The sequence below is a fragment of the Aspergillus caelatus genome (assembly GCF_009193585.1).
Source record: "Aspergillus caelatus strain CBS 763.97 unplaced genomic scaffold BDV27scaffold_52, whole genome shotgun sequence".
NCBI classification, from domain to species: Eukaryota; Fungi; Ascomycota; class Eurotiomycetes; order Eurotiales; family Aspergillaceae; genus Aspergillus; species Aspergillus caelatus.
The window spans coordinates 19374-44799 of record NW_022475315.1 but is presented as its reverse complement, the minus strand read 5'-3'; the positions used below and the strand labels follow the sequence as shown (position 1 = coordinate 44799).

The 25426-nt window shown below is 46.6% G+C and overlaps 8 protein-coding genes across 8 annotated transcripts; 5 read left to right on the top strand and 3 right to left on the bottom strand.

Annotated features, from left to right (window-relative positions):
• The first annotated feature begins 265 nt into the window (after positions 1-265).
• Positions 266-889, top strand: BDV27DRAFT_125349 (uncharacterized protein). The gene has a single exon (XM_032066301.1). It carries the CDS (start codon positions 614-616, stop codon positions 809-811), a length of 198 nt encoding a protein of 65 aa, XP_031929439.1. The 5' UTR covers positions 266-613; the 3' UTR covers positions 812-889.
• A 4981-nt stretch (positions 890-5870) lies between these two features.
• BDV27DRAFT_92550 (putative Golgi traffic protein SFT2) lies at positions 5871-7818 on the top strand. The gene is made up of 4 exons (XM_032077964.1): positions 5871-6457; positions 6662-6782; positions 6997-7147; positions 7450-7818. Exons 1-4 carry the CDS (start codon positions 6229-6231, stop codon positions 7600-7602), a joined length of 654 nt encoding a protein of 217 aa, XP_031929438.1. The 5' UTR covers positions 5871-6228; the 3' UTR covers positions 7603-7818.
• A 736-nt stretch (positions 7819-8554) lies between these two features.
• BDV27DRAFT_125340 (tRNA ligase) lies at positions 8555-11382 on the bottom strand. The gene has a single exon (XM_032066300.1). The coding sequence runs from the start codon at positions 11040-11042 to the stop codon at positions 8595-8597; it is 2448 nt and encodes an 815-aa protein (XP_031929437.1). The 5' UTR covers positions 11043-11382; the 3' UTR covers positions 8555-8594.
• A 50-nt stretch (positions 11383-11432) lies between these two features.
• Positions 11433-12377, top strand: BDV27DRAFT_92540 (ankyrin repeat protein). The gene is made up of 2 exons (XM_032077963.1): positions 11433-11554; positions 11608-12377. Exon 2 carries the CDS (start codon positions 11616-11618, stop codon positions 12273-12275), a length of 660 nt encoding a protein of 219 aa, XP_031929436.1. The 5' UTR covers positions 11433-11554; positions 11608-11615; the 3' UTR covers positions 12276-12377.
• Positions 12378-12974: 597 nt separating this feature from the next.
• On the top strand, positions 12975-13828 carry BDV27DRAFT_170940 (vacuolar protein sorting family 37 protein; the record flags this gene model as incomplete). The annotated part of the gene is made up of 2 exons (XM_032075463.1): positions 12975-13265; positions 13336-13828. Exons 1-2 carry the CDS (start codon positions 13006-13008, stop codon positions 13826-13828), a joined length of 753 nt encoding a protein of 250 aa, XP_031929435.1. The 5' UTR covers positions 12975-13005.
• A 25-nt stretch (positions 13829-13853) lies between these two features.
• BDV27DRAFT_125334 (phosphatase PAP2 family protein) lies at positions 13854-15557 on the bottom strand. Its single transcript, XM_032066299.1, has 3 exons — positions 15238-15557; positions 14665-15152; positions 13854-14558 (listed from the first exon to the last, which is right to left on the bottom strand). Exons 1-3 carry the CDS (start codon positions 15351-15353, stop codon positions 14065-14067), a joined length of 1098 nt encoding a protein of 365 aa, XP_031929434.1. The 5' UTR covers positions 15354-15557; the 3' UTR covers positions 13854-14064.
• A 6091-nt stretch (positions 15558-21648) lies between these two features.
• BDV27DRAFT_155967 (uncharacterized protein) lies at positions 21649-22205 on the top strand (the record flags this gene model as incomplete). The annotated part of the gene is made up of 2 exons (XM_032072243.1): positions 21649-21824; positions 21908-22205. The coding sequence occupies 2 exons, from the start codon at positions 21649-21651 to the stop codon at positions 22203-22205; spliced, it is 474 nt and encodes a 157-aa protein (XP_031929433.1).
• A 37-nt stretch (positions 22206-22242) lies between these two features.
• Positions 22243-23541, bottom strand: BDV27DRAFT_125333 (aldo/keto reductase). Its single transcript, XM_032066298.1, has 4 exons — positions 23314-23541; positions 22998-23259; positions 22608-22935; positions 22243-22546 (listed from the first exon to the last, which is right to left on the bottom strand). Exons 1-4 carry the CDS (start codon positions 23448-23450, stop codon positions 22347-22349), a joined length of 927 nt encoding a protein of 308 aa, XP_031929432.1. The 5' UTR covers positions 23451-23541; the 3' UTR covers positions 22243-22346.
• Positions 23542-25426: the final 1885 nt, after the last annotated feature.

The window sequence follows — 25426 nt, the reverse complement described above, 5'->3', positions numbered from 1 at the left end:
TCGGTTACAGATGATTGTGTCTGTATGCGACAGGGAAAGAAGACGAGAACGATTAAGAAAAGTGGGGAGAGTAGAAGAGATAGAGAGCGAGAGAGGGATTGCGATACTGATAGTAGTACTAAGAAGTAGCTGGAGGGACTGCAAAAAGGCACCGAGTGGGGGCGGCGCAGCAATCAAGGAGAACCGATGAGAGAGGCGGTAAGCAATGGCAGCAATGGCAGCAATGGCAATCACTCCCGCAAAGGCGGTCTCTCTCGGCATTAAACTTATTTTGTCGTGTTTGTTCTCTGACCGAAATGGAATGTTCGGTGCCTGAGTGGAGCAAAAGGAAGAAAAGGAGTCGGCAGATTTCCCCAGAATTTGGTTTCCTTTGAATTGGGGAATAAACTTCGGCTCCGTTTGGTTTGACGATTCATGGCTGTTTTAATCTTTTTTCTCTCTGGCTTAGTCTCTTCTTTTCTGACCCTCGGATCGCTGTTCTCCGCTTGGTTGAGTCGGGAAGGTTGCTTTTTTCCCCTCAGGACCTGTGAGATGATGTGTGCCTTAGAATAGTGCCCCGCGGCCTTGATGTCTGGGCAATGGGATCGTCGAATAAGCGCCCCACGGACTGAAGATGCGATCGGTGGTTTTGGTCCCCGCTAAGGAAAAGCATACAAGGTTCGGGTTTCAGCGACACCGCGCAACCATCGGTGAAGCACCGTTTCCAAGCGAAGGCCCATCAACACGGGAAGTTTCTCATCCAACAACATCCTTAAGGGGGCGACAAAAAAGAGGGGTATTTGTTCCCCCGTCTCACATTTCTGAGACATGATGCTCAGATCGTGCTCTTTGCCTATGACGCCATACCCTCCCTCTCTCCCTTGATGATGATATGGAAAAGCAATGGGAAAATATCAAGAAAAATGAAAATAAATAAATAAATAAGAGAAAATGAAATGAAATGAAATGAAATGAAATGAAATGAAATGAAATGAAAAGTAAGGATAAGAGGATATGGAGGTTATGTTTAAGAAACAGCGCAAACATAGAAACCATGCATAACTCACCAAGTATGGATTCTGCAGCTAGCGATCAGAGAGGTCCACTATCTATGAAACAGAAGGGTTAGCAAAGGCACCTAACGGTCTCTGATGGTGTTCCCCACTGATACCAGTTGGGGAAAAGACAAGTATAAGTAGAGGCAGACGAAGCACCCAGAACAGGTACAATACATGAGGCGTCGGTGCCTTGCACGTGGCTGTGACCACTTGCGCCTCATAAGCCCAATCACTGGACCCGGCTGAGGCGAAAGAAGCAAAGGATTGATAAGGCAACTATGAAGAGCCTCGTCCCCTCATAGTGCGTGGTCATGAACCAGTATGGCGGATACGCCGGAACCAAGGATGGGGGCGAAAGGAGAATCAATACTAACTTGAATATACGGTGACTGGCACCAAGATGCCGCAGAAAAAAGAGCTTTGAGCACTAGTGCACAAGCCAAATGGTTATACGTCGAGTTCCCTTTCATGAAGGGAAAGTCGATGAGAGCGAAATCGGTTGCAGGACGCTTTGGAAAGCGAATAATATACGGCATGGATGTTCCGGCCTCGTCAGACTGTGTTGGAGAGGATCAAGACGAACAGGTGAAGGGAAAGCAAAGGAGATATAAGAGGGTTGAACAACGAGGGAACGAAGGCTTTAAAGGACTTCGGAGGCGTTTGTCGGAGCTTCTCATTTGATATATCACGGTGAGGGTCATGCAGGCTGTCGATCTTAAAATCAACGAGGCTTAACAAGACTGACTACAAGAATTACGTGCATTGCGGGTTCCTCTAGAGAAAATCCAGTTTAATTTTTAAATTTTTAATATCTAGGTTTGGCTGCCACACCAGGGAAGGAAAATAAAATAAAATAAAAAAAAGACGAGAAATAAAAAAAATGAAATGAAAATAAAAATAAGTGGTCCAGTGGCGATGAAGGTAACTGGATGCTCGGTATGTGACAAGAACATAGGGCCAGGAGGTAAAAGGCAGGACAAAGAGCAAAGAAAAAAAAAAAAGAAAAAAAGGAGAATATTAATATTATTATTAAAGTTCAAATAATAATCATTATTTTATAAAAAAAAAAATAATAAATAGATAAAATAGATAACCTAAATAACGAAAGAATGGGACTCGGTCTGGCTATATGACTGGATATGGTGTAGGGCAAGGTCAGATACTCTTCCAACAAGGAGGGTAGCACACTCCGGATAGAGGATAATAGCATCCACCACAATCCCATGAGCACCCAGGTACTACTATATTTGTCACCTGTTCTCCCTTTACACGACGTCATGACTCACGATGGTCGGGCTATTTTGTCTACAAAGAGTGAAAATAAGTCCTGTTGTTATTTTTTGGACCTGCACACCGAAGCTTGCCTGAATGTATCAGATGCCCTCTTAGGGCAAACTCCAGACATGCCAAGATCATCCAGCAGCCAGAATGATCAATGGGCATGGGGAAAGAAGGCTAGTTAATAGGCAGAAAGGTATAGTCACCCATTAATTAATGGATTAATGCACCAAATCCTTGTTTATCCTTTTCTATTTATTTATTTTTTATTTTATTTTTTCTTTCCCCCCCCCCCCACCCCTTCTCCGCCTCCATTTCCTTTTATTAATAACCATGTTATTGTATTGCTTTGCTCCCACATTTGCTCTGCAAATAATCATCAGATACGATACTATACCTCTCAAACACCGAGAATGACATCATAGCTGACAGGGCTAAGAGGTTGGAGACTTGACTTTCCCTACCAAGGTTAGTATGGATCAGCTAAATGGTATGGAATGTACGGAGTACCTACTGGCTGATCGTGGGACACCATGTGGAAGGGATGAGTGGATGGAAAAGATCTCCTTCTCGACTGAAGTCTATCTGTCGGTGTGCGAACTCTCAGTGCGAAGAGAGCCCAACAAGGAGTACCATCCATCTCTTTGAATTTAAGCATTCGCAATGGCAACTGAAGGGATCTACAGGCTGGAAGCATATGCCGAAGTGGCTAAACACCAAGCGAACAATGTCCTTCGACTAGGAACGGGGTTACTGGACTAGTCACTACGAAGTAACTATCAATTCCCACCCTAGAGGGAGACTAGTAGGAGGATCATTATCAGTTCAGGATCGGAAGTCCGAGCGTTATCGAGGCTGACATCCAGCAGGCGGTCCGTGACACTCTGCAGTTGGGGATTTCTGTCGCCTCCCGAGCCATACCCTTCTCTGATAGGTGGAGGGCGGATTTAGTACGAGTCTAACTGCGATATTTCATGTGGTTTCTTGTCTATGTTGGATCTCAAATTGTTACAATTATGTTTTGCAGTTCCCTGGTTCTGTATCTTCTCCCAAACTCTGTTGGTCCAAAGTAGTATTTAATTATTTTCTTTCATTATTTATTTTTCGTTTTCTCTATATTAGCTCATCGTTCTATTTTCTGCTCCATTCCAACCAACCACTCTGGGAAGATCCTTGATTTGGAATACCCCCAAGAATGTGGGGGGAGCCTTTAATCAATCTGGGACATGGGGGTTATATCCTCATGTCTCTGGAATGCTAGAAACCCGGGGCGAACCAATCATTCCAAAGAATTGCATCAGTTATCGGTCTTCCCTAGCCCTAAAACCTGATAATGCCGACTAACGACAATCAGGGATGGCATGTCGACATGTTTTTCTCTTGACAGTGATATCCTAGTCCGGCATACTGGCGTACCAACTCAAGTAAGGCATGAACCATTGTTCGAATAGCTACTCAAAGTGAAAATACGAAAGAGCGGTGTGTTGTGAATGCTTCTTGTTATTCATGCCAATGGGTAGGTATATCTTCTCATCCATGGTATCAACCATCTTCCTCGAAATCTGCAATCAATGACCCCATGTCCGGGGGAATGGAGCCCAGCGCAGTGTGCAGTTTGGCTCCCGTACCCGTGCCGTCCCGTCAAGGTTCGGAGTGCATGGCCGATAATCCACGGTTACTGCAAGGAGGACCATTAATTTGCAGCGTCTCCCCGCTCATACTAGTTAGCACTAAGGGCGTTAGGGAAGTATTTCTTGTTTTTAGGGCGCTGGCGCGAATGCTACTGTGGGGTTATGATTCAGTATATTAAAAAAAAAAAAAAAAAAAGATTAATGGAGACCCATCGGAATTGCGCTCGCAACATCCAACGCAACCCACGGGGAGAAAATATCCGCAGCCATTATGTAACCTCAGACATGGGGCCGGGGGGGAGGCGATAAATCGCCCTCGGATATTAGATGGGTCTCTTATCCGATCCCCACAACGGGAAGAAAGATAGTGGAAGCCCAAATGAGATAACTGGCGGGGTCATGGCATTGGCAACTGCTGGAGGGGTGCGTGGACCAGGAGCATATCGGGTTTATTGCAGGTGGTATGCAATGCCATCTACGTAATTAGTGTTAGACTAGCCTTGTAGATGCAACTCGGGAATTACTTTTGCAACTAGTCCTTCATTGTACCGCCCCGAATATACTCCGGTAGTAAGTAATTTGAAGTTCAAGTAGACTTCTGCAATCAACGGCTGCTCTAGAAAAGATCGACTGGGCTAAGTCGATGACCCAACAGGGGGTACGCTGGATCGCCACGGGTCTAAACAAGCGTAGTTGTATGGGGAGTACCACAAGAGCTTCTGATTCATTTGTTTGGTATGGAGTGGGTACAGAACAACGGGTGGCTAACCATATTCGTGGAAGGGGAAAGGCTGCACCTTGCCATTCAGACTCATATGTACATTGCACATATATCATTACATACATACATACATACATACATACATACATACATACATTCAGACATATCCCGAATTGCCCGAAGCAGATACATTTCGCACGAGTACTCCATACGTCACTCTGGATGGGTTCAGCGGAAGCGGCGCTAAACAAATTAACCCAGGTGGGTGGTGGCGGAGACTCTCCTGGCCAATGACCACAGACACGAAGGACTATGATCGCCCTCGTCCACCAATCCAATGTATTGCTGCTCCCTCCCCAAGCTGCTTTTCAATTCATGATTGGCGGATCGCTCTTCAACTGGATCACCAGCTCACTTTGGGTTTAGTGTCGACACCGCGCCGCCTGAAGTCACCGCCCGCACTAACCGTGGCTGTAAGAGTCCTGATTGGCTAGTAGTCCCCGTGCCGGAGGAGCTCTCAAGCTGAGAAGGTGAGCAACGTCCATTCTTCCGTTCTGCGATGCTAACTTTCCCTTGGTATCTGTCAACCCTCCTGGATGATTGGGAGACCAACTGGAAAGGAAAAGGTAGCCAGTTGTCTCTAAAGTCTACACAACTCTTGAAAATCAAGATTCTTCTCATTTAGCGTTGACCGAAAATATCCACGGTATGCACCATCATTGTTTCTGCCTCGCGTCCGACCACCACCCTCACACCTTTTTTTCCCCTTCTCTCCCCCCCCTCCTCTTCCCCCCATCGTTCCCCCCTCCTTCGTCCCATTTTTAGTTCTCCTCCTTTCAAGGGTCATCTGACAATGGCTGGTAGGGCAGCCTGTGTAGAGACGATCGCTTTCGAACTAGTGTTATCGTACCGTTACGTCCGTTCAATAGACCATCGTCTTGCAGCCTTCCTCACCCCCCTCCCATTCCGATCTCCGCAGTGAGTCACTACGGGATTTACCGTCTCGGCTTGCATACCTTGGGTGGAAGATACCATCATTCTAAGTGGGACGCAGCGTTACACCGCTCGATCTATATCCCTCTTCAACCTATCAACGTCGAGAGTTCAAGCAACCCTCTCGAGAGTTTAAACCGAGGGGACAGAGCTTCGTCGTCATCTCTTGGATGCCATTTTAAACTGCTCTAAAAGGCGATCACAAGCTTATTGACGCGACGCGACTTTGTGTCCGCGACGCTTCATTAGTTTTGCCCCCGTGCCCCAAGCTCGGAGTCTAGCCCGGTTGTGCAAAGTCATCTGGCCCGCATTGTCTTGTCCTATCACAGTCCCGGGTGCTATTTTCTCCCACCCTCCATCGTTGATATCTGCAGATCATCTGCACGCGCATATTGGTTTCCGTCGTGCATAGTCCCTGCAGAGGTTTCCTCAGCTTGCCATCCCAGGGTGCATTCCCACTGGTCTACCCGCCGTTTACACTAACGCGGGAGTAACAATTACTGACCTTCTAGGTCTCAGTCTCTATCAAGAAAGGAAAACAGGTTTTCTTGGAAAGCGAATCGTGGCCATGGCTACTAATTCGTTTCGCGACTCAGTCAACTCATTGGGCTGGTCTCGGAGAGACCCAGACGTCCCCGTACGCACTAACGCCTCGTCCACGTCTTTCCTATCTCGGTTACAGTCATGGAATCCACTCGGTCAAGGCGAGGGATACGTGCAACTGCCCACTCATGAAGCTCCAGGAGCTCCCCTCCCGGCTGCAAGTCGACGGGAGGAGGAAGATAGTTTCTTCGCCTGTAAGTCTCCGAACATATGACCGATTTACCGAAGGATTCCTATTCCTTGGTTCTCTGCACTGCCTAGTCCAGGTGACGAAGATCCAGTTCCTGCATCAGGACGGGTGCCACGGAAGCCATAGGCTTCCGTTCTTTTTTCCGTTCTTGCACCTCATTTGTCTTCTTTCTTTTCCGTTTGTTTTCACAAGGCTGATATCGTACTAGTGAGTCGGTGGGATCGTATGCTCGTATTCATTGCGTGCAATGCCGGTGCCGCTGTCTGTTTCTTTATTTGCTTTTTCTTATTTCCGGTGCTCTCGCTCAAACCCCGCAAATTCGCCATCCTGTAAGTCCCCAAATACCGATCCATCCCTCCGGATCCACGCAGGGCTCCTTCACACCACAACATTCCTAGAGTCCCGTGCACGCGGCGGTGTAAGGCGTGTGGCTGAGAGCCACGCACTCCGATCGGGTCTAGCATCTGTCCTGCATATTGCCGGCGACCACTCACTGCAGAGAGTTTGAATGCTTTGAGGCTGACAGAACCGGTTTCTCATTAGATGGTCTGTGGGTTCCTTACTGTTTCTGCTGTCATGGGCAGTTCTCATGGGACCCTTGATTTACGCTAAACACTTGGTCTCGGGACCACGACTGCCGTTTACTGCCGCCTATTTTGGGGCGATTGCCATGACTCTATACTTCGCTGTCGGGGTAAGTCCATGTTTCAGTCCCCAGTTCCGTACTATGCCTTAGTGGGGATGGTGTCGTCTCCTAGTCTCTGTTTGCACCTCTGCCGCCCACGCTAGTAGGCGTTATAGTCGCACCTCGATCTGGCGTGCATTTGGTCTGGAACTAGATCTGCATGACATCACTGTGCGTGGTACATGTGAGCTCGGGGCAACAAATATACCGCAGATGCCGCATCTTCGCCACACACCCCTGTCTAGCTGTTTTCAAGATTCGTACCCCAAGATGACCAGCGTTGCTAACTCTCTCTCTCTCTCTCTTCGCAGCGACATAACACCTTCCTCACCCTCATTTCGTCGATCTTTCAACTGGCCGCTCTGATCTGGTACCTGGTCAGCTATTTTCCCATGGGTAGCACTGGGTTGCAATTCATGGGACGGTTTGGAGCGCAGCGCGTTACAACTTGGATGACCAGCTGACTGCCCCTCGCCAGATGTCTACTGCGGACTAACCGATCGTCGCATGATAGACCCAGCTTATGTATTCTACAATTCTACATCCCTTGTACACCTCGATGAATGGATAACGAATTGCGAAAAGACTCCTCTAAATATGTCTATAATGTATTAAACCAGATTAAATCGCTCGCGCGCTAACTTACACTCCACTGTGCCCTTTCAACACAATAAATACCTCATAATCGCAACATATAACCAATTATATTCAGCGACTCGCCATTTTTAACAACATTGAAGTGACGTAGTAGTCTAACTCCTAGCGAGACCTTCGCCAGAAGATCAGACCAGATCATCCAATCTCGTTAAAAGACATAAAACGCATAGATACTCACCTCTTGATGCTGTAACCCAAGTAGCGTTTGCCATATTAATGTCTCCTAAAAACTACTCTAGGATATAGTATCCAATCTCTCTCCTTGATATATTCGACTCCAGTCTCATATCTATAACATACTTTATCTCCTCGGTTATTCTTAGTATGGGAAGAAATACTATAAATCAAGTATGGTCTGGGAATCCATATTCTTGTCTTTATGGAGGGTTTCATACATTTTTGTGGTTGATGTTGGGATATATATTATGGATACGATGGCGGTTGTGGTTTTATTTATTTTGATAAGATATATAATCGTGTTTCGATCATGGTACCTAGAATAGGTTATCGAAAAATAAGGGCATGTAATATAGAGACAGGGGAGAGAGAAAGAGGGGAAGGAGATTAATGTGGTTGATTATTGGTACTATGTGCTGTTAGGTTTTAAAAGTGCTTGATGTACTCCGTATTTAAGAGGCTAAATACATCGTCTATGGATATTAAGATGTGTTCATGTATCAAGCTTTGAATATATACTCATTCATTATTGTTTAAACTTTTTTTTTTCTTTCTTCTTTTATCTGACCTTTCTTTGAGTAGGCCTTTTCTGTCTTTTTTCTACTCATAATTGGTCGTAAATCTACCTTCTACTCATAACCAGTCCAACTGTACCATTGACCACCTTCACACCCGGAATCTCAGCCTCCCAGATACCTGTATCACCGCCAGATCCCACCTGATGCCAGCGCTGCAACAGATCGTTACTCTCCTTGGGCTTGACCTGGGGTGAGACCGTGCCCACTGTAACGTGTGGAATGTCATTTGCGCAAGCCCATCCCACCTGTTCCTCGTCTTCTGGGGGCATGATCCGCGCAACGAAAGCCATCAAACGATCATCCCAGATGAGGCGTTCTAGCCGGACGCGGGCAGGAGCTAGGGCTGGGGTGACGGTAGGATCTGACTCGGGCTTCTCCTTCATCGTCTGGATGTATTGCTGGGTGTATCCGTCCCAAACTTCCGGGCGGTCTTTCTTCGAAGCTCGGTGAATCAATGTCACATGGAACGTTGGTTGGATGCGTCGGCTATTCGCTAGCTGGCGGTATACACGAGCTTTCTCGGGGTCTGTGGAGGGAGGGAACAAAGATTGGAGAACTTCCGACACCTCGGCTGCCGGCAGGGAGATACAGAAGTACTCAATACCCTTTGCTAAGCTCTCAGGGGTTACGCTAGGTGTTGGGGCAGACTGGGAGCCTTTCTTGTTCTTGTCCTTCTGGTTCTTCGCCCCGTACTGGTGGCTGAGGTCTATCTGGACCTGGTAGTCGGACATCGCCCAGTCCAGGGCAGCATCGAGCTCCTCTGGTGTAGGGACCTGTTTCACGATTTGTGGATAGAGTTTATGCAATGTTGTCACTACTGTCTCCAAGTTGCCCCGCGAATCAGTAGACACGTCTAGGTCAATGACCTCGTCGAAGCTTTTGTCCGGTTCACGGTCGGTATCGACACCCTCAAATCGACTGAGGAACCCTTCCATGATGCCGATAATCTCTTCTGAATTCTTGCTTCCAGCGCGGATGGTCTGGTGGTTATCACCACGGTCGAGCACTCGCCGTCGGGTAACTTCTCGAATGCCGGGCAGCATCTGCCCTTTGGGATCGTGAACGTACTGCAGAGCTACAAACTTGGCCCTGGGGATAACCGGAAAGATGTCGTCCATGAGCTGCTGTCTTTCGCGCCGCATATGATTGTTTCGGTCCGCAATCACCACGGGGTGTGCCGCCAGAAGATTCGTGATGTCGAGAGCAAACTTCTTCGGCTTATTTTTTTGCTTAGGGATGTTATCGTTTTGCACGTGGCCCCATCCAAACAGCTTGGTCAAAGCAAGTGCCACTGTAGTCTTTCCACAGCCTAGAGACGCGATTGGAACCAGGATTACATCGTTCTTCACTTCTTCCTGCCCTTCCGCCTCCATCGCGATAATCTCGGATCCTTTCAGGCCTCGTTCCTGGAGGAAACCCTCTCGCATGGCAATAATCCCGTGATTGTGCTGGTATTCCTTCGCCAGATGAGGGTTTTGGATGAGCTGTCTCCGCGCATACTTCAGGTACTCCTCGGTGATCTTCTTGTGTTTCTTGATGTTAGGGACCTTGCCAGCGATAACAGCCTTGGTGCATTCGCGCCACTGTCTGTACATCAAGTAGGGCTCCTCGAACTTGTATTTGAAGAACCAATCCTCGTACGGACCCCTACCACCTTCGTTTTTCTGACACCGAACCACAAATCCTTCCGTCTCTCGGCCATCCCAGGTTCCAGATTCTGCACATCCATCGAGAAATCTCTTTACTGAATCGATATCGTCGTATTCCACAAACTTGGCTTTCTTGAACCCCCATTTATCGGCGAACGCATGTACCTCGGTACCAGGACATGTCCTGAACTCTGGCACGTTGTAGTTGATGCCATGCAAGTAGAAGCCGGCAGCCGATTCATCATACGCCAATACGTGTTCCTCGAAGCTATCGTCACAGAGTTCACCAACCGCGGTAGCATTCATTTGGCGTAACTCTCGTGCCAAGTCCTTCACCGACTTCCCTACGGTTGAGACATGTCGCTCAATCCACTGTTCACCTGCTTGTGCATGGCTAAGCTCGGCATCATTCCGGGATCCTGTCGAGTGTTTGCTGCAGACCAGCAGGGTGTCGTCCTCCAACCCAGATAGGAAAATAATACATCCGTTTTCTTTCACACTGAGCTCGTACGGTCCCCGGGTGTTATTCTCGATATTCCTCCACTTGGTATCATTAACCTCATCCACATTGAAGAACTTGTCGTATCCGCGCACTGCTATCTCGGGTGCGCCGTCCTTTCTCCGCGTAGTGAAGAGGCCTCGCGCGTAGGTGGGGAGATCGCCGCGTTTGTAATCCCAATCCATGAACTTCCACGAATCGACGGAGATGTTATCTGAGCCGGCTACGGGAAAAGTGGACTTTTTGCAGGTGAAAGATTGCTTGCCCTTGCCCTTGCCCCTCTTGCTGGCGGCCTCGAGGGCCTGGACCAGCTGGGAGACTTCTCCGACGTCCTGCTGGACCATTTTGAATTTTACGGTCTGTAATAGACGCGAGAATCTCTTGATAAATTGCGCCAGCCAAAGAGTTAACGAAGCGGTGGTTTTCGACTCAAGTGGGGGATGTGCGCAGGAGCTGAGCACGAAGATGGTTCGGAAGGAAGGGAGCTGCTTTAACAGGGTTTAAATTCCTCCAATGTAACCAGAAGGCCTCGCCCCAATCTATAACAGGTTGAGTCAAGTGAAATGTAAGGGAGTACGAGGGGATGAGTCAGTTGTGGGTAGTTGATGACACAGAGCAGGTGCAAATGGAGGCTCTTGTGTTGCTCGAATTTCTTATCGGCATCGGATCTGCGGGGCAGTAAATCAATTTAATTTATTTAATAATTAATTTTGTGATTTTTTTTTTTTCTCCGCCGGGCATCTTTTAAAGCTTGCCCCTCATTTAATTCACTTCCTCACCCAGTCTTTCAAATACTTCCCTTTCGATCATTATCCTAATATCTTGCCCTTATTCTATTAATAGCGCTTATTGTTGTGTGAGTACCCATTCAATCCACTTTTTATGGTTCATCTCTGACTCATCGTCTAGTGATCATCATGTCTCAGCCCAATCCCTACATTCTGGCCTGCGACAACCCATCCGCGGTGCTGACTCTCTTGCGCTCCGACCCATCCATCGCCTCGAACCAAGATGAGCATGGATACTCCCTCCTGCACGCCGCTGCATCCTACAACCATATCGACCTTCTCCGCGCCCTGGTCAAGGAATTCAACGTCAACGTGAACCTGCTCGACGAAGATGCCGAAACCTGTCTGTTCGTGACCGAGACCGTGGAGATCGCCAAATGTCTCGTCGAGGAGTTGGGCGTCGACTACAACCACAAGAACGATGAGGGTATCACCGCTCAGGAGTCCATCGAGGCCGACGGGTCGTTCCCCGACGTTGCTGCCTATCTCCGCCAAGTGATGGGTCTGCCGCCTGCTCCGGTGCAGGACCAGGTCGCGGACTCCTTGAACCCCGCTCCGCCATTGCCATCCAACATCAAGGTGAACCTGGGTACGGTGTCGGAGCAGGAGGCAAATGCTGGCACCGACCAGGTGGATCCCGAGTTTAAACGGAGGATTGATGAATTGGCAGCCCGGGAGGACTTCCAGAGTGAGGCGACACAGGCTCAGCTCCGGGAGCTGGTGATGGAGGCCATTCGGGGATCCAATGTTGATACTCAGGATCGGGAGGTCCGGCGCAGAATGGACTAAGCCAGACTAAAGGAAGTTCTTATCAATGGCAAGGCTGCTCAAGGCCTCGGGGTTTCCTCTTTGTTCGGCCTGGTGCCGACTACATGGAGACGCTGTGGGAAACCGGTTGAATCAATTTGAGTGGCTGGACTACTATGTCCTGGTTCTGAGACTCGGATACGGCCACGGATATCCGGGGGATATCAACACCCGAGAAGAGTGATATGCAGGAAGTGAGAATCTTCCTCCTATTGCTGTCTTGCTGTGGCTGCAGAAGTCATGGCGTTATGCAGTACCAACCCATGTGCTGCAAGAGATGGATACGAGGCCGGTCGCCTGGCGGGAGTCGAATAAGATTTAATGCGCGATGGCTCGAACATTTTTTGATATTTCAGGACTATTAAAGGAGTATCCCGGTAGTATATATGGCTAGCGTTCTTTTCAATGGATGATCATATGGTGTCGGCCTCAGGCAGTCATCACACTCCCATTCTATGCCCTTTGAACGGTATACAAATCAGATCAGTAGTCTATAGTAATCACAAATTAGCACGATAATCATGTCCACCTCAATTACCACCATGGACTATATTGGTCTAGACTTTTTTGAGAAGGCATTCAATATAAAATGATATGACGTAGCCACGTGACCACCCCCATGGTTTCCCCGCATGAAAGCCAACAAACAAGATCCAATCCCGACCATCCCCTCCGCATTGAATCCCAGCAACAGTCTTTCTCATCCGCAAGAATGAACCCAGTCCTGAATTCCGATACGCCTCCACCCCCGCCGCCAAAGCCCACCAGCCACGAGGCGAGTCGCCGGGGGACACCGCAGCTCAACCCTTCGCTCCCTGGAACGCCGCAGTCTCTCCACGAACGACCCTACCGAGCAGACATGACCATGCATCGCTACCCACCGGCCGCAAACCTAAATCCGACTGGAACTTCTCTCCCTCAACCACCGACCGTTGAAGAGGGTTGGTTACCAGAGAACGTGAAGGAGAAATCGTACGTTCTCCTCCCTCTTCGTCCGCACCGTGGGTTAAACAACAGGGATCTAATTATCTATGTTTTACAGAACCGTAGACCTCCAAACAATCCTCAAAGACCCGAATCTGATCTCCGCGCTAGCGAGTCGACACCCATCCCACGCCGCACATCAAGAGTACCTCCAGTCACTACTAAAGTATAACAAGGACCTAGCGAGCCATTTACTCGAGCTTCAGGGACGGGTTACGGAACTGCGCGGGTCGACGGAGACGCTTCTATTGACGCATCAATCGCTGGAGGTATCGTGGCGGAAGAAACAGACGGATATGGACGCCGCGCTGGCGCCGTGGTCGCCCAAGGCGTTGTACCAGCGGCTTGCGGCGTCGATTTCTGAGCAGGAGGCGGTTTGTCATGCCGTGGAGGAGAGCTTTCTGGAGGAAGAGCATCATCATCACGGACGGGCGACGGAGAAGGAGGTTGCGGATTGGATTCGCCGGGTGCGAGCGGAAGGGGCTAAGTTGGAGGCGAGACGCGAGGCGAAGGCGCGGTGGGATGAGGGGAGAGTGGGAGGGTGGAGGTGATATGCTACGATACAGGTTGGGACTCTTTTTTTTTTGGTGATAGCCATTGAGAAAAGAAAAGGGGGTCTGAACTTGATTTTTATAACGTACCCTTATTTTTAAAGAAGCAATATGTCGCACGGAGATTGTCTCGACTATAGTGCGAACGGGGGTATACAGCTATGACTAACTTATCGTGTGGGAGGGCAAAGAAAGATTCAACGAACATCCAAAACACCTTCATCCTGGGATTCTGCTCATTCGGCCAGGTTACGTGGTCCGCTTTCCAAATCGATGTCTTGACCTGCTGCGCGCTCGTCTGTCTGTGGGATGTCTTTCACGCTGGACCAGTTGTCGCCGCCGATGTGACTTGGGAGTCCGACACCCTTAAAGAAGGCATGTCGCCGACTTCTGGCGCCCCAGGCCCAGCCGCCACCACGCATGATGGGGAGGTGATACAAGCGGAATGCGCCCCATGCGAAAACCATTCCCATGACGGAGCCGAAGATGATATCAAATCCATGGTGTCGGAAGTCAAACCAGCGTGAAGCAGAGATGAAGAAGGCAACTGCCATCGGTACAAAGGCAAGGATCACCAAGAGGACGGGAGGCGCAGCTCCCAGGTTGCGAATGGCCTCACGCTTCTGGCCGCGCAGATCCTGACCAAAGGGCGAATGCGCCAGATAAGGGAATCCAATGGAGAACTTTGCACATAACCACAGACTCAGATAGGTCAACCCGGCAAAGGCAACTAGATAGATATCAATCAATATCAATCAATACCCTCAGCACTCAAAAAGTAAACCCCGAAAAAAAAAATAGAACATAGAAAGAAAGAAAAGAAAGAGTATACTCACAAGAAGAATGCCCACTAGGAAAACTAACAAACCCATCCATAACCAACTCCTTCCCCCTATTCCTACAAATCTCCCAACTCACCACTCTCGGTGCACCCTCGACCTGCCCCCCAAGCCCCCCAACCACATAAGCCTTAATATTGCCCAGATCAGGGTCACACCGGGCCAACAGATCCGGTCTCGGCCGCCCATACAAATCCTTCAACCCCTCCGTCGCCATAAACGCCCCCGCAACGGCCAGCGCCAATCCCAACCACCCAGCATTCCACTCCCAAATCTTCACCCGCCAGTTCCATACCCCGGGCATTATCACCAGGGTCACGAGAACGATAATCACAGCCGGTACGATGAGACTTACAACGACCAGGACGGCTGTGCTCACCGTTTCATGGGTGGTGTAGGGAAATGAGATACTGGGGTCTGTTAGTGTGAAGGGTCGGTGGTTGGGGGTGACTTTGTGGAAGCCGTAGCCTATTAGGGCTATTCCTCTGGTTATCTTGTATTAGTCTTTTATTGTAGGTAGAATGTAAGTGGAAGAGGGGGGGTGGGGGGGGGGTGTATGTATGTATGTACATGATGAATACCCAGTCGATTATGTAGGATATTAGGAGTGGGAGGTATCGTTTTGCGGTGGGGATGTTCACATTATGGAGGCCCATCCTGTGGGTGGGTTTCTCGGTATGGGGCATTTAGATGTGGTTTTATCTTATTATGTTGGTGTTGGTGTTGATGTTGACATATGAGAGATTAAAAGGAGGAGGAGGAATAGATGAATGACCAGTCGTGACGATAGTCAACTGACAGCCAGGGATGAACAGACGAAGATTAAATGTTAGCCGCGGAAATTAGCATTAACAGAACCAATCCGAGACGCGGATGGGGAAGCTGTCCCGTTAGACTTTGTGTTTATTAAAATAGGAGGGATAAATGTTTGCTTCTTGGGAGTTCTTGGCTGGTTAAATAAAGTGCACTGCCTTTTTGCCAAGCTGGTGGTTCCGCGGATTGTTTCTGTCTATCTGGGATGTTATGACGTGCCGTGTAGAGTGTATCTTATCTGGAGTCTTTTGTTAGATTGAAATTTTGGAATATTGAAACGGGAAAGAATGATATTCTGCATGGAGGATACATACTATAGTGAAAATCGTTCAGCTTGGCGGGAGTGCTATAAATGAACCGTATACTGTATGCATTGTCAGCATTATTGCAGGAAGCTCCTGCAGGTCCTAGTGCATGTTCTTTAGGGAGTAAATCATCACATGCTGTATTGCCTGTAATTATAACAAGGGTGTATTGAGCTATAGGTGCTTAATTTTATGTAATCAAAGAAATCATTCTGTAGAACAAGATAAGCCCTAATATCAGACTGAGGGAGTATGGACTCTTAGGCAGCAGTCAAGTTTACCTTTTTCTTTTTCTCCACCACGGCGTTTACGTATTATTAGGTACATTACAATCTACATTCTAGACCTCAATTCTGGTAGGCTTCCATATTTTAATCCAGTTGGGTTTAGCTATCTGGTGAAGTCTTTATGGAATAGGTATACTAGTACATTAGTACACAGTATGGAGTAGGTAAGCTAGGATAGTGAACCTTTTTTGTTCCTGACCTATCAAACTAGCTGGTAGGATGTATATGTATTGTACATATATTGTAAGCTACCCTAAGACGTTTTTCCTGAGGAAGACATGTTTCAACCATGTAGAACGAGACTCTCTGTCCTGTGTTTCCTCTTTTCTAAAAACTGGCAGCTACGTATTCGCTATTCAATCCCGGACGAAGATGTTAGGATGATTCTATAGTTGACATACCCCCTACCATAGAATACCTCTCATACGATTCGGCGCTGTCTTTTATATTATTAGGTCTTCTACGTAAGGATAGATAAATTCTATTGAGCATAGTCTCGTTTTGCCAGCTTTGAAGCTTGCTTGCTACTTTTCCTCTTTTCCTCTTTCCCCTCTTTACCCATACTATCCCCACCGGGATAATGTTCGCCGGGGAATCTCCTACTACTAGTAATATATTGGCCACAGGGTAGCATCATATAAACATCAAAATTGAGAGTTGATTGAGGTATCAATGGTTTGTTATAACCCTGGTAGCTTCCATCAGTAGCCCGCGGCAGTGAGATAGCCCACTACTTTGTTTATGACAGCCTGCGCCTGTAGAGGTGCCATACCCTGACCAACTAATTGATAATCAACATAGTCTAATCTTGTTAGTAACTGTAGAGCTAACTGCATGGGGGAGGGGGAATGTGTGGCCTGTACCTTGCCAAGACATCTTGGATAACAGTATCTTGTGATAGAAGGTTATATGTTTCTTGCACGATGATTTGGTCCTACATCATGCAGGAGGGTCGAAGCCCTTGGGGGTGGGCTATAGCTTATAGGATGAGAATCCATTCTGGGAGTTGGGGTCTCCTGCAAAGCGCCTGTAGCCTTTCGTTGCTATTACAGTAAAACCTGTCTATAAGCAACCTCTAAATAAGCAATATACACGTTAAAAGCAACTTTTTTTTGGGCGGGGGGGGGGGGGGGGGGGGGGGTGGGGGGGGGGGGGGGGGGGGGGGGGGGGGGGGGGGGGGGGGGGGGGGGGGGGGGGGGGGGGGGGGGGGGGGGGGGGGGGGGGCTGAAATCATTTTCCATATAAAATTGCTTAATACCTGATTATAGGGAACTTTCAACTAACCGAGTGTTCATACAAAATTACTTACCAGGATATTACAGTTAAAGTACTTTTGAATATAGAGAAAAATTAAATACTATCTATTATAACTTCTAAAATTCTCTAGATACTTTGTTAAAATACATGTCATACAGAGAATTCGATATAAGCAACACTACGTTATAAGCAATTTAAACTGCTGGCTCAATTATTAGCTTATAAAGGGGTTTCACAGTAGTCGAGTATAAATGATGAGCTAAAAGCTGCGGGACTGGGCTCGGGCCGCTTTCGCTCCTTGGGCTTTTGACACTTTCTCCCACAATTCCTACACAGTTTCTTTGCTGGTCACGGATGCCACCTATGGTTGGCCAAATGGCTCAGCGAGCCATGTTGTCTCATACCCACTGTCGAGTAGAATAGGTAGTCAGTATCCCAAGTGATAGGAAGATGAGGAGTTGTGAAGTAAAGGAGGACGAAGTGAGGATGAGTGGCATTTTTGATATGATACTTGAGGAAGCCAGTCGAAATTGGAAGGGACTTATATCTGGCTGCAGATGAGGCCATTTTCTGGTGTCGCTCTGATAGTGAGTTGAAATGGATAGAACACAGGCTGAGGTTGAGCTCAACACCACGTCAGTGATGTGAGTAAGTGCGGAGTAGTGGTTTGAAACATGTACTTGCCTTGAAATCATGATATCCCCTTCGTTGTTGGGGGAAAGTGATACGACTCAGCTCAGAGACGCTGTATCTCATACTGCCGGGTGGTGTCTAAACAGAAATGTAATTTATGCAGCATCTGATGTCAAGTCTTGACATCCTTTCTAAAGACCCTAAATACTGAAAAGTCAATAGTATAGACACGGCATAGCCAGAATGTGTCATTGCTTGATCAGGTATCCTGGCGGTGCTTGCACTGAGTTCAGTCTTCCCAGACCTAGTGTTTCTGACTCTTGACAAACTAGGAACACTTGTGTTTCTGAAGCAGTGAATATCCGCGCCAGAATACTTAGTGAGATGCTTGACCAGAAATAACACACTTTCAAATATCTGCTCCTCCCCAGAACAGTTACACATTTTCTTCAACTTCTCAATTGAACTCTCACATACTCCCGCATCAGCCATTCCCACGACTACGCAAGCTTCACACATCAAGAGAGTGCCATAAGATATCCAAAAGACCTCAAGATGCCTGACACTTATGAAATCCTTGAGAACTATCTATCTGAGAACAGGCCAACATCTTGCAAGCAACATTTACACCTATACCTCTATCAATACACATCTGGCAGGCTTCCATAGAGTGTCTCTGTCGATGACAACTATTCACAGGCACTGATCTCATCGAATTCTCTGACTGTTTTACCTACTCGACTCCTATAACTGGTCCCTTTTCCAGCTATATACCCAGTAAAATATTCCTCACCAAGCATATAGACGACATTCCACGTATTACTCCAATTCATCCAGCATTTGATACAGTGGTAGATCACTTGATCTTGAAGCAGTAAAGAGTATCACGAGTTCATGTGAATCACTAAACAGAAGACAGAAAGACCCAGAGCAAGTATACTACTCTGTGCCTGGGAAGCATCCCAATTTGACTTAGTAAGTTGAATGTTAAGATGCATCATCATTGGTTGGTATACAATTATGTGAAGTTTAGTGAAAGTGCCCCCCATTCACTAATGAAAATTAAATTTCGGCCCGTTCCGTAGGGAATCTTAACCGTACAGTGTGGTACCTAGCCTATTCCATATACTAGCTGGGGGCTAGTGGCGTCTATTTCGCTTAGCATTTGCCACTAAGATTGAAGACTACCTTCCACTGTAAGAATAGAAGAAAAAAAGAAAGACCAAATATGAAGAAGCAATAAATGAGTAAGTAAATAAGAGCACTAATTTTGGAACATTCAGAGTTACACTCCGTCGAGCGAAAGCATCAGCAAGTCGACTTCAGACTCACTTTCAATATCTTTATCGTAGGGAGCTTTACCCTTTCCTGTTCGGCCAACGCTACTGTTCACTCAAGGTCTTGTTGCCTGTGCTATGTAAAAACCCCATCCACAGACAAAGGGCCCAATAATAATGACAATAGTGGAGCTGGAGGATGGATGCAATCTCATATCGTAAGAACTCTTTTCATATACACTTGGGTCATTGATGCTGATATCTAAGGCTGCTACTACGGCGCGCCCATTCTTTTATATCTTTGAGCTCAAGTGGGAGACATGTCGTTGCAATCAGTGGGAGAAGCGTGGGTGGCTTCCAGCAGCTGGTTAGGTCGTGAATTGGGAACTGATAATGACGCTCTGCTTCAAGAATAACCGGTATAGGAAGCTTCCCAAATTTATGTGTACTGTAAAGTGTGTGCTGTCTAGCACCCATATACGGCCATTTGAGACTGTTGACTTTTGGTGATCGAGCTCTGTTAAATCATAATTACTGATAGAAAGCTACGTATGATATACAATTCGTACCTACTATAAGCAACTACATACAAGGTTGAAAAGCCCCTTCGTTAGGGCAAGTCGTAACGCAGCGTTCTTCTAGCTATGAATACTGATGACTGCGGAAATTGCAGAATCAATCGTCGTACTAGTATACCATTACATCTCTTTGAAGACTATAAAATGCCTTCAGATCTAACTCATCCCCTACAAGTATCAACCTCAGGATCTGCAGTTTACCCTCCTATACTAGCCTGTATGTCCTCTTTCATCTTATCTGGGGTTGTACAATTGACAATAAGTTGCTGTGCATCGTTTTGTATGTACTCCTGTAAATCCTCATGGACTATGTCTTTTCTTTCCACAATCCAACGCCTTAAACTTCTCATAGGAATGCAGCTGGCGTCAAAATTTGTTCATCATCAGCAATTTAAACATCCAGAACGTGAGATCTTCTGGGTCAACGGCGAGACCCAAGAAGCTTTTGAGCACAGTGTAAGCATGATTCTCAATAAGGATCTCAAACTTTCGAAACGCGCGCCGTCCAAAGGTCCACAAGGATAACGTACATTTTTGTTAGCTCTTTTCTCACCGAACTCAACCGATTAGAAGATCAAAGACGGCTCCTTGTTGTTGACGGTTTAAATGGGCGATCAACCTCAAGCGCTCATGACTCAGTGTCCTTCTGTATAACCGATATATTGAGACAGTTTGAATCAAGGCTATATTCTGCTTGTTGCAAGCAGACGAGACGTAGAAGAATGTTAGCCGAACCGCGAGCTCAAGGGACTCATAGATGAAGGTGCTATCCATCTACTTCAATCCCGGGTTGACACTCAACTCACAGAAGCAGGAGGTATACACCCTCATGCTTATTGAGTTGCACCTTTGCTAATGTAACCTCGAGTAACAGGTATCGAAGAATTGGTGAGCTCTTTCAAAGACCACCCTCTGTCGCTTCAGCTTGCAGTGTCCGTTATTTCTCGTTATCGATACGCAGCGGTTGAATATTTGGAAAAATGGAAGAAAATTTACGGAACTAGTGAGGAATCACTTGAAATCAACAAATATATTTCGCTCCCTATGGAGCAGAGCTTTCAAGAGCTCGAGTCTGCGGAGCCTAGAGCGGCAAAAGTATTGACTCAATTCAGCTACCTTGACCATAAGGATCTATGGTACGAGCTTTGTCTTGGTGCAGTAGAAGAAACATATCCAACTTGGCTCCGCGCTCTTTCAAAAGAGCAGAAATCATTCAGGAGCATTTGCCCTATTTTGGTGGATCTATCATTCATTGAACTAAACCACACCGTCAACAGACACCAACTTTGGGAGATACATCCAGCAATTCAGGCCGTAGCCCGACAAAGAACGAACACCAATGAGCAAGAGTACATACAATGTGCAATATCGCTGGTAGCCGCACAGGTTCCACGATCGTACGAGGATAACTGTTGGGAGAAGATACGGCAACTAGAACCGCATGCTACTCAATGCTGGGGTTATACAGGACAAGGGAGATAGGGACAATATACCAATCTTACCGAGCTTGAAGCTCTCAGTCGACTATTCCGTCATGCTGGTCTGTCTGACCAAGCATCACTAATTTATCGGATGATTGAAAAGGCGCTCGATCAGAAGACACTCACTGTACCTGAGGCCGAGTTATTAGCAGACTTCTTCACTTATCTTGGCTTGGTCTATATCAACCAGCGTAAATTTGACCTCGCGCTGCACACATTTGAAAGGTCATGAAACTTGAGGAGCCAGTTTGGAGGGCTATCACCTGACATATCAATGTCTACCTTGTACAACAAGTCTGTGGCATTGATGATGATTGGAAGGCTAGAAGAAGCTGAAGAAAACTTACGCAATGCAGCAGCTCACTTCGCTCGACGCAAAGCCAGACCAAAATATTCTGACGAAGGATGAACGGATGCAGCATTATATTTGTATATTGAATGAAATGGGCGATGTTCTTCTCGGAAAAGGCGCGGTAGCTGCAGCAACTGATATCTTCTTCCACATTCTTGACAGCCAAAGAGGAGTGTTGGGTTGGGCGAATCTCATCCAATCATACTGTCCTCCAAACTAAATCTTGGAAAGGCCAATATCTAACATGGCAAATTCAGCGTAGCACGTAGTTTGCTGGAGGATGTTATTGCTATCTATACTGAACGGTGGGGCCGCCGCCACCCAGACACCATGCGCGCGGTGGACGAGCTAGCTTTGGTATTCATGGAAGAAGGCGAGCACAAATTGGCTATAGGTGCATGTGCAGCTATGGAAGTTCAGAGTGTGGAACACCTTTTGAAAGAAGTCTTAGATTTCTATGGAAACACCTACGGAAATCATTTTGATATGGCAGGCCGTATCAAAGCCGATTTACAGTGCTTGTATAGTTCGAAGCTTGGGCTTAGGCAAGCTTGATAGAAGGATGATAAGAACAAGATGACATTAGTCAGAGTTTTATATAGCAACCAGGATTTGCATTAATCAATTATATTGGTAGTGTCATAATGGTAGTCATTCAATCGTTCTTAAAAGCTTGATGTTTGGTACCCTAACAGCTTATTTCTTTCCATCCAAGTCGGAGAAGAAGTCCCGACCGAAGTCAGCGCTACTGTCGTTGAAACGAAGTTTCCTGTCAATTCCATGGATCTTCTGCATATCTTCCTCGCTCAGCTTGAAGTCTCCTGCCAAGTTATCCCTGATTCTTGAGGGGGTCTTGGACTTAGGAAGCACCGAGTGACCCTGCGTAACACCCCAAGCTACAAGAAATGGTTAGCATATTCCACAAGTATTATCGAGGTCACAGAACGCAGCACTTACCAAGGGCAACCTGAGCTGAACTCTTGTTGTACTTGTTGCCAATCTCTACCAGTACCGGGTCATCAATCAACTTGCCAATAGTACCTTCACGGCTGTAGAGCTCATTCTGGTTTCCGAAGGGAGAGTAGTGGGTGACATGGATGCCTTTTTCTTTGTGCCAGTCGACGAAGGAACGCTGCTGCAGCCATGGGTGGCCTTCTAGCTGATGCGCTGCGGGCACGACCGAAGTGTTCTTAAGCAGATGCTCCATGTCAGCCTTGGAGAAGTTCGAAACGCCAATTGCTTTGACCTTTCCGGAGGACAGCAACTTTTCCATTGCTTTGTAGGTCTGTTGTATGCAGTCAGTTATACAGCTTTGCAATTTAGAACGTTGCTGATGTGGAGGCTTACATCAACGAAGTCAACATCTATAACAGCCGGCTTTCCATTCTCCTTAGGGAAGAGCTCATCTCCTCGCTTCCATGCTACAGGCCAATGCATCAAGAAAAGGTCGACATATTCTAGATCCAGATCGTTGAGCGAATCCTGAAGGGCTTGGGCGACGTCATCGGGGTGGTGCTTGTTATTCCAGAGCTTGGTCGTGATGAAAAGCTCCTTACGGGGCACACCACTCTTCTTGATGGCTTTTCCTACAGCCTTTTCGGTTCCGTAGCTATCGATTGTCAGCACTGGATACCATTCGCAAAGCTGTCGATCATGAACTCACATTCGGGCAGTGTCAATGTGACGATATCCGGCTTTAATGGCTTCAGCCACGGCATCTTCTTGCGCCTCGGCATCCTGCCAGGTGCCAAAACCAATGGCAGGGATTTCTGCACCGGTGTTGAGCTTGAACGTAGTCATTTTGTTCTGAAAAGATGTAGGTGTGTGTGTCTTGAATGATTTGATGAACTTGAATTCCAGTTGTTCTACAGCCGACAAAGAGGCAATGCCCTCTATATATATTTCATACTGGAGCAGGTCTAATAAAGAAGGTTCACTTTAATAGGAGGATTAACCTACCAATCGACGTCAAGTTGACGCACCCAATGTTATTACCGTCAGTGGATAGTATGACGTCGCGGTGAACCAAGAAAGCAGCTCCGCAATTAGCACACTGATAATGTAACAGGCTAGAACTGGGAAGAAAGCTATCATGCAATACAGAGTGTTTCTGCCATTGCTTCTAGCTAGTCCTAGAACCCCATTTCTACGCAATCACCTATTCCTAATCAATCTTGCTAGGAAAACTCTTATGCGACAACTGACTGTAATGACTAGCGTTGTCAATGATGTCGTCAGGATTAGGCTTCAGATCCATACATAGGCAGTCGCTCTGGCCCAATTCTCTCATTATACTACTTAGTAAAACAATTGACCCGTCCGTACTTGCTTTTTTCCATAATACTAGTGAAAGATAGTATGATCTCGATGGATGTGTTGTTAAATCTAATTGTTAGGGTAGGAAATTGTTGTGTTTGTCTTTGCAGCAAACAACGCTTTCGGTCAAACCCGCTTACCGTTGGTCCAAGCTCTCCACCTATAAAACTTCGTCCCACCCACAACAATTTTTTCTTTGAACTTTCCCAGCTTTACATCTCAGCGACAACAACAAGATGGATTGAACATTACCTTGACGTCTCAAGTCACAAGTCATGGTCTTGCGTACTTGAGATTGTCTTGTGAAGTGTACAATCCATCTATATATCAAAAAGTGAGTTGACATATTTCTTTCTTACTCCCACTTTATGCAGCACTTTTCGCAGGATGAATTCCTTTAACAGGAATATCCATGGCCGAAGAAACGTGAAGGACCTATTCCAAGTCTCTAGAATTACTCTGATCATTGCAGCAACCATGACTTGCATCCATGGTGTTGTGTGTATGAATACCTGCTAACGTCCTATGCTAGGATATAGAAGTTTGTGTATGACCTGACTTCATTTTCTCTTCGAAGGTTCTCCATAGTCATGTTAAAGGTATGCGACAAGACTTTTCTCCTTTTTTATTTTTATTTTTTTTTTCTTTTCTCGAATGATGACGCTATGACACGCTATGGCATTCCTCAAACTTAATCACCATGTGGAATTCGTGTTTAACTCAAGTTTCAGCCTTGTCTGACATCCTTTACATCTTTTGCTGCTATCAACCAAGTTTAACTTGCATGATCATTGACTAACAGAATTGTCAATAGGTAAATAAATCTCTTCCATTTTCTTGTTCGATTCCAATGAAGAAACCATGAACGAACGGGCGGACATAACGTATACATCTACCTGCATCCATCAAAAGCGAAGCGTACAAACTTTGCGGGTGTAGGACGGTGTACTACTTGTTGAGAACTCGTCACCTGAGATTTCGGCTTATCCTTCTTTGGTTACGATTCAGGAGACTTGCAATATACTAACAAGTCTTCAGGTATTGTCCCATTTTTCTGTTGGTTCTATTGTGCACACCCCAAACCAGTCAACTTTATATGATGAATCTTATTATTCACACTGTGTGATCCATGCTCTGCATGGTATGAACATTGTACAAAAATTCTGATTTAATGAGGTGAGTTCAGATATGCTATTGTGTACAAGTATCATGACGCTAACATTTATTAGCCTGACTATTGTTGACACATCACACTGCTGAATCACACATAACACTTTCTTGATATGTGCTGACTCGTTTCGTGATGTAGGAACTTTTGCTACTGTAGCCGAGTAACCAAACTAAATCCAAAGTGTGAGTACACTTCGATCCTCTTACCCCGGCTTTCCTATGATGAACAACAAATATTTCGCTGTGTTCTTACTGAACATCATTGAAGAAAAAAATTTCACCTTGGAGAA

Bases quoted from the DNA above. Each gene is read 5' to 3' on its own strand.
- BDV27DRAFT_125349 (XM_032066301.1), top strand. From the start codon at position 614: ATGCGATCGGTGGTTTTGGTCCCCGCTAAGGAAAAGCATACAAGGTTC.
- BDV27DRAFT_92550 (XM_032077964.1), top strand. From the start codon at position 6,229: ATGGCTACTAATTCGTTTCGCGACTCAGTCAACTCATTGGGCTGGTCT. The intron at 6,783-6,996 runs GTAAGTCCCCAA...GTTTCTCATTAG, and splicing joins CCCCGCAAATTCGCCATCCT to ATGGTCTGTGGGTTCCTTAC. The intron at 7,148-7,449 runs GTAAGTCCATGT...CTCTCTTCGCAG, and splicing joins CTCTATACTTCGCTGTCGGG to CGACATAACACCTTCCTCAC.
- BDV27DRAFT_125340 (XM_032066300.1), bottom strand. From the start codon at position 11,042: ATGGTCCAGCAGGACGTCGGAGAAGTCTCCCAGCTGGTCCAGGCCCTC.
- BDV27DRAFT_92540 (XM_032077963.1), top strand. From the start codon at position 11,616: ATGTCTCAGCCCAATCCCTACATTCTGGCCTGCGACAACCCATCCGCG.
- BDV27DRAFT_125334 (XM_032066299.1), bottom strand. From the start codon at position 15,353: ATGCCCCATACCGAGAAACCCACCCACAGGATGGGCCTCCATAATGTG. The intron at 15,153-15,237 runs GTACATACATAC...CAAGATAACCAG, and splicing joins ATCGACTGGGTATTCATCAT to AGGAATAGCCCTAATAGGCT. The intron at 14,559-14,664 runs GTGAGTATACTC...ATATCTATCTAG, and splicing joins TCCTAGTGGGCATTCTTCTT to TTGCCTTTGCCGGGTTGACC.
- BDV27DRAFT_125333 (XM_032066298.1), bottom strand. From the start codon at position 23,450: ATGACTACGTTCAAGCTCAACACCGGTGCAGAAATCCCTGCCATTGGT. The intron at 23,260-23,313 runs GTGAGTTCATGA...GACAATCGATAG, and splicing joins CACATTGACACTGCCCGAAT to CTACGGAACCGAAAAGGCTG. The intron at 22,547-22,607 runs GTAAGTGCTGCG...CATTTCTTGTAG, and splicing joins TTCAGCTCAGGTTGCCCTTG to CTTGGGGTGTTACGCAGGGT.